The 11130-nt window shown below is 46.6% G+C and overlaps 1 protein-coding gene across 2 annotated transcripts in view; it reads right to left on the bottom strand.

The window, feature by feature from the left end:
- The window catches only part of Knstrn (kinetochore localized astrin (SPAG5) binding protein), a 21050-nt gene extending 10521 nt beyond the window's left edge, over positions 1 to 10529 (bottom strand). Inside the window, exons 1-6 of one of the 2 annotated variants that reach the window (XR_002377337.2) lie at positions 10223 to 10521; positions 10040 to 10131; positions 6552 to 6678; positions 5641 to 5688; positions 1167 to 1272; positions 906 to 999 (exon numbers count right to left, since the gene is read on the bottom strand). Coding sequence is in view for 1 of the 2 variants with exons in the window: in XM_021155482.2 (XP_021011141.1) it covers positions 906 to 999; positions 1167 to 1272; positions 5641 to 5688; positions 6552 to 6678; positions 10040 to 10131; positions 10223 to 10431 (676 nt within the window). In the remaining variant the exon portion in view is untranslated. Of the gene's footprint in view, positions 1 to 905; positions 1000 to 1166; positions 1273 to 5640; positions 5689 to 6551; positions 6679 to 10039; positions 10132 to 10222 lie in introns of both variants that reach the window. The other variant, XM_021155482.2, reaches the window with a different exon arrangement.
- Positions 10530 to 11130: the final 601 nt, after the last annotated feature.

The following is an 11130-nucleotide window of genomic DNA, read 5'->3' as shown; positions in this document are numbered from 1 at the left end:
TCTATACATCTTAAGTTCGGTCTCAGTGTCTTCTTGGGTGCGCGGCTGACCCGAGGCTTGAGTAAGTGCCTCCCTTTGGGAGTTTTGGAGTCTTTCACTGGAAAGAAACACAATATTCTGGCCTCTTTGCAAGCTCACGGCTGCTGGCACTGAATGAATGGACAGCGTTTAGCTAAGAACAAAGTGTCTTTCTATAGTTATGTCATATTCTATTAGTCAGGTAGAAATCATGCTTTGGATAGGGTTATCTAGAGTCACAGAACTTACGGTAGGTCTCTCTATATTAAGGGAATTTATTGTGATGTCTTACAGTCTGTAGTCCAACTAACCTAACAATGGGTAGCTGTGAATGTAAAGTCCAAGAATCTAGTAGTTACTCCTGAGGCTAGTTGTTTAAGTTGGTCTTCTGTAGAAGTAGGTTACAACAGATGTGCTGGCAAGCAAGTGCAAGTTGTGAAACTTCCTTCTTCCAGTGTCCTTATGTAGGCCTCCAGCAGAAGGTGTGACCCAGATTAAGGTGTGTAACACCATGCCTGTATCTAAAACTTGATTTGTCCCAGGCTGACCTTGAACTCAAGAGATCCGCTTGCCCCAGTTTCCTGGGATTAAAAACATGTACTACCTTGCCCAGGCCTAAGCTTTTCATGGCCACTATGCCTCACAATCTCCATGTCAAGATCCAGGTCAGAAATCTATCTTCCAGCCTCAAGATCTGGATCACAGGTGAGCCCTCCACTTCTGGATTGTAGTTCATTCCAGATGCAATCAAGTTGACAACCAAGAATAGTTATCCCAAGTCAGAACATTAAGAAACTGAAAAATCTTTAGGGCTTGGCTAAGCAACTCCTTCGCTCACATGGCAAAGACCCCATGTGGTCAACATTGCCCTATGTGCTGTCTCTTACCTGGGTTGAGACCTTTGCTCTCCAAAATTGCTAAGCAGTTATCCTGAAACTTCTCCAGTAGCTCCACTTTCTGTGTCAGGTCCTTCAGCTCTCCCTATGGAGTGGCAAACCGACAAATCAGGAGCCGTCCTACCAGTGGTAGGTCTTCCCTGCCTGTATTCTTGGTGAACCACAGCAGGAGCTGGCTTCTCTTCTGTCTGCAAGGGTCACTTTGCTCTCACCAGAGGCATCCAATGAGTCAGAACTGGGTGGGCGTCTTACCTGAGTCTCTGTCAGCTTCTGGTGTAACTGCTTGTTGACAGCCTCCAGCAGCTCATTTTTATCCTTTAGTTCCTCCTCCGGTTTTTGCTTATTAAATGGTTTGTAGCTAAAACAAAAGTTACAGTAATATGAATAGGTGCCAGGTACATACATGCTTTTGAGCTGTTTAAATGGGTTCTAGTCTTGACTTCCTGATAGTGGTATGTTTCTTGATTTCTAGAATTAAGACAATACCTCCATTTTATAATATTACTATAAATAAGAGGATCCATGGACACTGTTTAACCTGCCTGCTGACACATGGCGAACATGTAATCAGCTGTCATCCTTATCATTAAACCTTCACTTTGAATGCCCTGAGTTTTCAAAAACACATGTGTGCGTATGCATGGTGCTTCTATGTGCATGCAGAGGCCAGAGCAGGACTTTAGGGATCTTCCCTGTTGCTCTCCATTTCGTTCCCTTGAGACAGGAGGACTTCCTGAATCTGAAAGCTCACCTAGATCACCAGCCAGCAAGTTCCTAGGTCCTACCTGCCTCCCACTCCAATTCTGGAGTTACAAGCAGGCGTGGCCATGCTCAGCTTTTTAGGAGGGTGCTGGGATTCTAACTCTGGTCTTTATACTTGCATAGCAAGCACTCTTGCCCACTGAACCATTCCCCAGCCCTGAAATTGTTTTCTCTCTTCTCTCCCCCCAGTCCCTCCCTCCCTTTTTGGTGGGGGAGAGTGTATATTTTTTAAATAGGGTTTCTATTGCTGTGATGAAACACCATGACCAAAAAACTTGGAAAGGATTTTATTTGGCTTGTGTTTCCAGATCATTCTTTGTGGTGGTTTGAATATGCTTGGCCCAGGGAGTGGCACTATTAGGATGTGTGGCCTTGTTAGAGGAAGTGTGTCACCATAGGTAGCATGCCTGCCTAGACACTGCCATGCCCCACCTTGATGATAATGGACTGGACCTCTGAATCTTTAAGCCAGATCCAATTAAATGTTGTCCTTTATAAAAGTTGCCTTGGTCATAGTGTCTCTTCATTGCAATGAAACTCTGAAGACAGAAGTTAGTTCCAGGGAATAGGGTATTGCTGTGGGGTATAGGCCTGGCAATGTTTTTGTTTAGAAGAATGTGGATTTTGAGACTTTGGGAAGCAGTAGAAAACTTTCAGTGGGGCTTAATGGGCCATTCTAATAGAAGACTGTGGTACTGAGGGCAATTTGAACTTTGCAGACCTGGGCCAAGAGAGATTTCAGAGAAGTGTTAGTACGTGGCCTAGAGACTGTTTTTGTTGTATTTTGGAGAAGAATTTGGCTATTTTTTTGCCCTTGTCTGAAGAGTCTGTATAAAGCTAAGGTGAAGAGACTCAGATCAATTGCATTGACAAAGGAGGTCTCAAAACAATCCAGTTTAGACTATTTGCTGTTGTTTAGTCTAATGAAGAGTGTTCTGATGAAGTATAGCAAGCTTAAAAAGAAAAATATAAAATGTACAGTTCAAGCAATAAAGGGGCACCAGGAAGTGAAATGGAGCTGCATCCTGGGTTTGAGGAGATAAACATATTAAGAGGGTGGTGACTTTGGGGCAAGATCCAACCAGCTAAGCTTATTGTTTATGTTTGCATTTGAACAAGAATAGTTATGTCATGTTAGGTGTTATTATCTGGTTATAGTTTTCATTTGGACTTTTAATCTGGAATGACTTTTAATCCAGAAATGGAGGGCACACTTGTGATCCAGATCTTGAGGAATAGTGGCCATGAAAGCTCTGGGCCAGGCATGGTGGTACAGGCCTTTAATCCCAGGAGACAGAGGCAAGCAGATCCCTGAGTTCAAGATCTGTCTACAGAGGAAGTTCTAGGACAGCCAAGCTTAGGCAGTGAAGGGGTTGAAAAACAGAAAGCTAGTGATAATGTAATAGAAGAGGGGGGCCATGTTCCAGTTCTAGGAAGCAACAGAACTCAGCAGTTTCAGCCATGTGGCTCTGGCTTTAGTCAAGAACAGAGGGAACTACTGGGATAATTGATGCTGGTTAGCTGGAGCTAAGAAATTAGTGTTGAGAGACCAGCATCACTGTGGTAAAATCTTCTAGGAAGTTCTTTCTGAGAGCACAAAGAAGCTGGTTCCAGACATAGCCAAGGTTGTACTTAGTGCTGCAGCTAGACTTGGCAATGTGGAAGAATCACGCTAATGGTACTGGTTTTGAAGGCATGAAGGGGTCATGGAGAGCAGCTGAGGCTTGGCACTGTGAGAGGCCAGAGAAGGCCATTGGTGAAGGTGTGGTCTCAGTTGCAGTTGACAGCTGTAGGCTTAAATTTGTTAAAACCTACTTTAAAAGTGTACTTAAATACTTGAACCTCCTTTCTACCCCACCACTCAACAGAAGTAATGGAAAGGAAAGGTCAGTAGGGCAAAGGAGGATGTGGACCTGTTTAGAAAGAGTTCTTTGGATGAATCCAATCTTGGTTGTCAGGATATCAGCAGTTCAGTTTATATGAATCAGCAGCAGTAGCTCAATTCACTTGCAAACACCACTCATGAATCAGCAGTGGCAGTTTGATCCAGAAAAAAAACCTGCAAGGCTCTGAGAATTGGCCCATGAGTCCCCAGAAGCAAGAACCTTCTGGAACACCACCAGAAGTTCTTTGGTACATTTTTCTCTACAATCAGCAGAGAGTGGCAAGGCGAACCAATACCACCCAGCATCAGCCATCTGTCTGTTGGGTTATCTTTATACTCTTCCCAAATATCATGTGTTCTCTCAAGCATCGGTTCTAGCAAAACAGCCCATGCCTTTTTCCCAGGCAGCTTTCAGAAAAGCACCATGTGTCTGTTCTCAGCAAAAACATCCTCTCATATGGCAGTTTCCAGAAAAACAAGCCTATGGGGGCCAGGGAGTGGAAGGTGGTTTAAATATGCTTGGTCCAGGGAATGTCACTATTAGGAACTGTGTCCTTATTGGAGGAAGTGTGTCACTGTAGGAGTGGGCTTTGAGACCTGCCTAGCTGCCTGGAAGCCAGTCTTCTGTTTGCCTTCAGCTCCTCCAGTGCCATGCTTGCCTAGACACTGCCAAGCTCCCACCTTGATGATAAATAGACTAGGCCTCTGAACCTGTAAGCCAGCCCCAATTAAATGATGTCCCTATGGGGCCTAGCAAACACAGGAGTGGATGCTCACAGTCAGCTATTGGATGTATCACAGGGCTCCCAATGGAGAAGCTAGAGAAAGTACCCAAGGAGCTAAAGGGATCTGCAACCCTATAGTTGGAACAACATGATGAACTAACCAGTACCCCGGAGCTCTTGTCTCTAGCTGCATATGTATCGAAAGATGGCCTAGTCGGCCATCACTGGAAAGAGAGGCCCATTGGACTTGCAAACTTTATATGCCCCAATATAGGGGAATGCCAGGGCCAAAAGAATGGGAATGGGTGGGTAGGGAAGTGGGGGGGGGTACGGGGGACTTTTGGGATAGCATTGGAAATGTAATTGAGGAAAATATGTAATAAAAAATATTAAAAATTAAAAAAAAAAGAAAAGAAAAAAAAAGAAAAGAAAAAATGATGTCCCTATAAGAGTTGCCTTTGTCACGGTGTCTCTTCACAGCCATGAAACCCTAAGACACTGTCCAGCATTGAAGGAAGTCAGGACAGGAACTCCCTTGGGACAGGAATCTGCAGGCAGGAGCTGATGAAGAGGCCATGGAAGGGTGCTGCTTACTGACTTTGTACACATAGCTTGCTCTGCCTGCTTTCTTATAGAACCCATGACTACCAGTCCTGGGATGGTCTCACCCACAAAGGGCTGAGACCATCCCTCATTAATCTTTAACTAAAAAAATGCCTTACAGGCTTGTCTGTAGCCTAATCTTATGGAGGCATTTTCCGAGTTGAGGGCCCCTCTTTTCCAGTGACTCTGGCTTGTAGTGATGTAAGACTAGCCATAGCCAGCACATCCTACAACCCTAGTTGACCTAGGATGACCCTGAACTTATGAGAATCCTGCGTCAGTCTCCTAAGTACTTCTATTACAGGCATAATTCAACACCTCTACAAAGAAGCCCTTTCCGGTTACGGGGGCTGCTGAGATGGCTCAGTGGTTAAGAGCATGCACTGCTTTTCTAGAGGACCCAAGTTCAGTTCCTAGCACTCACATCAGGCAGCTCATAACTGCCTCTGATTCCAGCTTCAGTGGAGGTCTGATTCTCTCTAGGCATCTGCACTTACACACACACATACACAGGTAAACATTTCAAAAATCATGTCTTAAAAAGAGCTTTTGGGCTTCCTGCTAAGACTATTGCTCAAGATGATGGTACCACTGATCTTTACCCTGATGGTGGTGCAGTCTTAATCCCGAAAGTCCTCTCAGGTACATGGTATGGCACCCAGACTTACACACATCACACATCACAGCCTAATGTGATTGTCCTCTACACCCACAATTGCAAGCCTCCACCCTGAATCGACCGCATGCTTACCTGTTTCTGAGGTTCCTCCTGCTCGAAGCCTCTGCAGCTTTCACCTGCCTATGGAAGCAGAATCAAAGCTCATCAGAGAACCACAGTAGCTGGTGCTACAAATAAGGTGCAAATAAGGGCTTAGTTTCTTTGCTGTTTTGGGACAGGGTTAGAAAGCCCAATCCTCCTGCCTCAGCCTCTTCAGTTCTGGGAGTGCAGGTGCATGCTATCACACCTAACTTAAGATAGTTGAGTTTCTGAGGAAAAAAACAAAGAGTACACCCCAGTAACTAGCGCAGGCTGAGAGCTGAGCATGCGTGCTGGTTTCACCCCAACAACCCGACAGACCTCAGCTTGCTTCGGATATTATGACTATCTCATGTCAACCACATTCACCTGGAAGAGGGTCACTGCCTAGAGTCACATGTACATGCTAGGTCCTGAGGCTGGACCCCGCTCAGGCCTATGAATGAGGCTTACAGTCGGCCTCACCTTTCAGGCTATGACTGTTTGGCCAGATTATTTTATGAGGATGGGTGTTTTTCCTATGTGTGATATATATACACACACACACATACATACACACACATATATATATATATATCTCACATCAAATGTGTGTGCGCCTGGACCCAAAAGAGGTCAGAAGATGACACTGGATCTCTTGGAGCTAGGTTAGAGATGGATTTAAGTTACCATGCAGGTGCTAGGAACAGAACCAGGGTCCTCTCCAAGTCAAAACTGCTAAACCATCTCTTCAGTCTCTAATAAAACATTTCTGGTGCTCGGCAATTTCTAGAAAAATCAGTATCTCTCCCTGTCCCTCCACCTGTCTGCTGGACAGTCCACCCAGGCCCTTGAACACACCAGGGTAAGCTCTTGGGCTCTCTCTGGCAAGCTGCTATAACCAGATGCCAGCGATCTGCTCTCACCCATTCTCTCGTCTTGATTTGGTGACTTTTGTAACATCAGGCTCTGGACCTCCTGGATGAAGATGTCTAAGCAAATCAGCTTCTTTGGATTTAACAGGTAGTTTAGAAGTGGCTCGAGTTTGTGTATCTGAAAGGGAAAACAGGAGTGAAGCCACAGCACAACCCACCAGCCTTCTTGCTGTACCACACAGAGCCCCACTCTGAGCTACCATAAGCCCTCATTTTCATACTGTCCAATCGTAAGATAGGAATAGAGGTTGTTTCCAAAGAAAGTCTCTACACCGACTTGCTTCAAAAATGGAGACGGTTCTTGACTCTGCCTCCAAATGCTGGGGTTTGTAGGTGTACTGTTTATGAAACAAAATCACCAATGTTTGATTTACCTATGGGGACTCAGGAGCCAGTCGCTGTGGTGAAGGCCTGCTAGCTCAGAGGCAGAGAAAGCACCAGCTGGTGACCTAGAGGGAAAAGCACCTTCTCCTTCCCCACACTGTCTTCAATCCCCTTCGACTCAGACCCTCCTCTCTCTTCCCTGGCTTTTCTTAACTTGTCACTCCCTGTCAACTGGTGGCTGCTTTGTTTCTTCCCCTGTCACTGACTTCACTTAACTCTTGTTTACAGGAAGCTCTTGGGTTAAATATGTGTGCCAGGGCTGAGTCACACCACAAGAAACAGGTTTTTCCAGGTCACAATCTCAGGGGTCACAATGTGAGCTTGCAACAAGGCGTGCACGAACACACAAAATTCATTGCTCCGAGTGCCTGATGAGACCCCAAGCTTGACAGGCTGCAGTTACGTGACAATGGAGGCAGAAGGAAAAGCCCAGCTGGAACTGCCCCTCAAGACTCCCAAATCCTTTCTCCCCAGACAGCTTCTAGCTGTTTTAAGTGTTGCCCACTTTCACCAAAATGTCCTCCCAACCACTTTGAGACATCTTCATGTCCCGGTGGCTAGGGAAATATCAGGTATATGTCCAGACTTCAGGAATCAGCCACAGGTGGAATAAAAGGAACATGTCAGCTCTGGTCTGTTTCACTGCCCTGGACATATAAACTCTTTCCTCTCCTCTTCCCTATGCCAGGCTCTCGACCTTCCAGTTCTTGTCCTTTATTGACCCCTTGTTAAGAGATTCCTACTTGGCCCTCTTGCTGATCTCCTGACTGGGCCAGACCAGGTAACCCATCCCCCTCCCCACCCACGGTGTAACACACACATGCCATAGCACCTATCAGGCCCCAACCCCTAAGCTGTTCTTTCTTTCCAGCTCAGAAGGTTTTAGATTATACGGACTCCACTTTCTTCACTGTAAATGGCTCCTTTAAACTGGATGTAGGTTAAAAGGCATAATAATTAAATAATTACTAAGTTGAAATGAGGTATAGTGCTGAATCGTACTGTAGTGCACTTTGTATTTAATAAAAAGTTTATTCAAATAACTTGCTGCACATTAATTTGGAGTAAATATAGTTCTTCAACACATTTTGCTTATAGGTACAATTTACAGGGCATTAGAAATTTAGTTTCAATATTCCTAACACTATGCAATTATTAAATGGGTTCTTCCGAGGTATCTGTTAGAAGACGTAACTTCATAGTATTATCTTGTCAACTCAAGTAGTAGTAAGTTAAATACAGTATTATATCTAGCCCATGTAATTAGAGTTCATAATAAATTGAAAACTAATTCATTAACTGCAACCAGCTTCAACAATCTGTATCTGCGGAACCCTGAGGACTACGCTGTAGGGGAAAGCCATTAGTAGAACTTAAGATGGTCTAAGAAGAGAGATGCTAAGGAGAATTAGATGGCTGGTGTAAAAGAAGAAAGTTTGTCAAGCCCCTCCTCCCAGGGTCTTGCTGTATAACCTGCAGCTCACTACATTGACCAAGCAGGCCTGGAGCACACGTGCATTCTCTTCCCTGGATATCTAGAGCGAGCGAGCGCTGGGATGACAGACTGACAGGTGTGTACCACACCCACCTTCATTTCCTGGGGGGTGACTGACAGGTGTATACCACACCCACCTTCATTTCCTAGCTCTGTTTTCCCTTTGTAGGTGGAGACAACCTAAAAACTTCACAGCTAGCTATTGCACTACACGTGACGTGAAGCTGGGGCAGGGATTGCAAGCAGAGAGATGAAAACTTTGGTTTGGTGAGGAAGGCTGTCACTGCCAGCTATCCAGGGCACTGTGAGGAAGGGGTGTGTGTGTGTGTCGGGGGTGGGGAGTGTGGTGGAGAAGCAGCAGCAGAAGGCTGCAGAGTCCTGCCTCCACTCCTTAAGCAATGCTGCTGCTAATGGCACTAGGATGTCTTGAGACACCCAGGGCAAAGAGAATAAACCTTTAAGCCTGGTGGAAAAGCCTGTTTTACTTCACTTCAGAGGCCAAGCCTGCCTGCCGCTGTTCTCCAATCCGCTGCGCGGAGTCATCTGGAAAGGGATGGTAAAAGGATGCTCCTAAGCCCTCCTAACAGGCACCCAACACCGGACCATCTTCTGTGCTATAATCTCCACGTGAGGCAGTACAATCACTACAGACCTCACCTGATGACTGTCAACCACCAGAAAAGCAGCACAGACCAAGACAGAAAAGCAACTACAAATTGTTTTCAGCCTCTTTCTTCTCTCAAGGTTCTCAGTAACTCTGTCTGGGCCAGGCTCATCTCTCTCATTCCACTCAACATATATTGATGGTCTGCTCGGGAGAGCCACTGTGCACCTGTTAATGTGAACAAGGAACCCTGGAGTTTTCTCCACAATCTTAAGACAACCAATCTTTACCTGGAAATAAAAAGGATAGCTGCATTAAAAGCAATTTCTAGGGTTAAAGAGATGACTCAGAGGTTAAAAGGGAAAATTACTCTTCCAGAGGACTGGAGTTTGGCTCCCTGCACCAATATAAGGTGGCTCACAACCACCTGTAACTCCAGGTCTAGGGGATCAAGGCTCCTGACTCTCGATGGGCACCTATGCTTATATGCCAAGCCTCCCCTGCACCACATGCACACAATTTAAAAAAAAAGGTTCTAGAGAGGCAAGTGTGGTGGCAGTGAGCCTGTAATTTCAGCATTCCGGAGCGGAAGTGGGAATGTTGCTGAAAGCTAACGTTACACAGGGCTAGAGTGAAACCTAGCTTTTAAAAAAAGGCGGGCGGGAGGGAAGGGCTGGGGCGGGGGGAGAAAAAAGGAAAAAAGGGAGGCCAAGCACTGAGCATGGTGACACAAGCCTTTAAGTACTCAGGAGGCAGAGGCAGGATCTCTGTGTGCTCCAAGCTAGCCTGGGCAGCATAGCGCTGCATAACCTTGGTAATCGCAGAATGGGGCTGGGTCTGAAATAGGAACAGGGACTCTCTTACACAGCCTAGTTGGGGTGAGGAGCAGGAGGATGTCAGATCTAACCGAACGCCGCCCCGACATACAGATTTCGTCCTTCTTAGTCCTAGCATATAGACTACAGACCCCCGGCTGGTGGCGGTGTGGACACCCACCTGCGGGCAAGCCGCAGCTCGGCATCGAGTGAGGCTGCGCATCGCACACCGTCTTAGCACTGGCCATCGTAGCCGGGTGGCTTGGCTGGACCCTGAAAGTGCAAGGCGGATATTAGCAGCGCCAGAGCCCCGCCACGCCAGCCCGCCCGTCCTTCCACCCGCACACATCCCGCAGAGCTTAACCCCGGTGCCGGCTGCTCCCATCCGCCGTTCTCTCCGCTCCCTTTCAAATAATGCTCCGCAGCAACTGCCCAGTCCTCGTTAGAGTCTGCCGCCGCGCTTTCAAAAGGAAACTTCCGGGAGCTGGGAGGGAAGGGGCGCGGCTCCGAGTCTGTAGGCGGCCCTGTTGTACGGAAGGCTGTCTCCTGGGCCTCGGCCTCGGGAGCCGCCATGCTGTACGGAAGGTTCGAGCAGAGTTGCTCCAGCCTGCTGGTCGAGGCTGGGCCAGGGACTCACTGGGCTGGCTTGAATGGAGCTATTGAGCCAAGCTGTCACATTCCAGCCAGAAGGCAGACACGTGAACTCGCCTAGCGTCAAGTCACAATCCTCTTTATTTGGTCTGTGATTGCTAAGGATCCTGCCAGGAATACAGGTGGCCTGAATAGAAACTACCAGGGGAAGAGCAGGAGAGCCTACTTGAAGGACACCAGTGGGCTGAGATAGCTAATGTGCTTAAAAATCCGCATGCAGATTTAATTACAAATTAAAGTTACTCATACAAAACGAGGCAGATTTTCAGTCGTCACGTTAAAAACACAAATACCAAAGGAGCAGCAGCCTGGTGCTGGACATTTAAGAGGGTGACGGAGTAAGGGGAGTATATAGAAGGGCTGACTTTAGCTCTGCCCTCTTGGAGATTATAATCCAGAAAACACACTAAACAGACAACTGCAAACACACATTTACCATCCATGGGAAGACAATGAAGGGAAAACAAAGATGTTATAAGAGAGAAAAGCAAAGAACCAGTATAAATTGGAAAGACTGAGGTCCTGGTGGTCCACAGTGGTGATTCTAGCACTCAGGAGGCTGCCACGGGTGAATTGCCCTGTCTTTGAGGTCAGCTTAGGCTACATTCCAGGCCAGTAGGA

Source organism: Mus caroli, chromosome 2 (assembly GCF_900094665.2).
Source record: "Mus caroli chromosome 2, CAROLI_EIJ_v1.1, whole genome shotgun sequence".
Taxonomy (NCBI): domain Eukaryota; kingdom Metazoa; phylum Chordata; class Mammalia; order Rodentia; family Muridae; genus Mus; species Mus caroli.
Note: the sequence above shows the minus strand (reverse complement) of the source record. Positions and strands in the feature narration are given on the sequence as shown.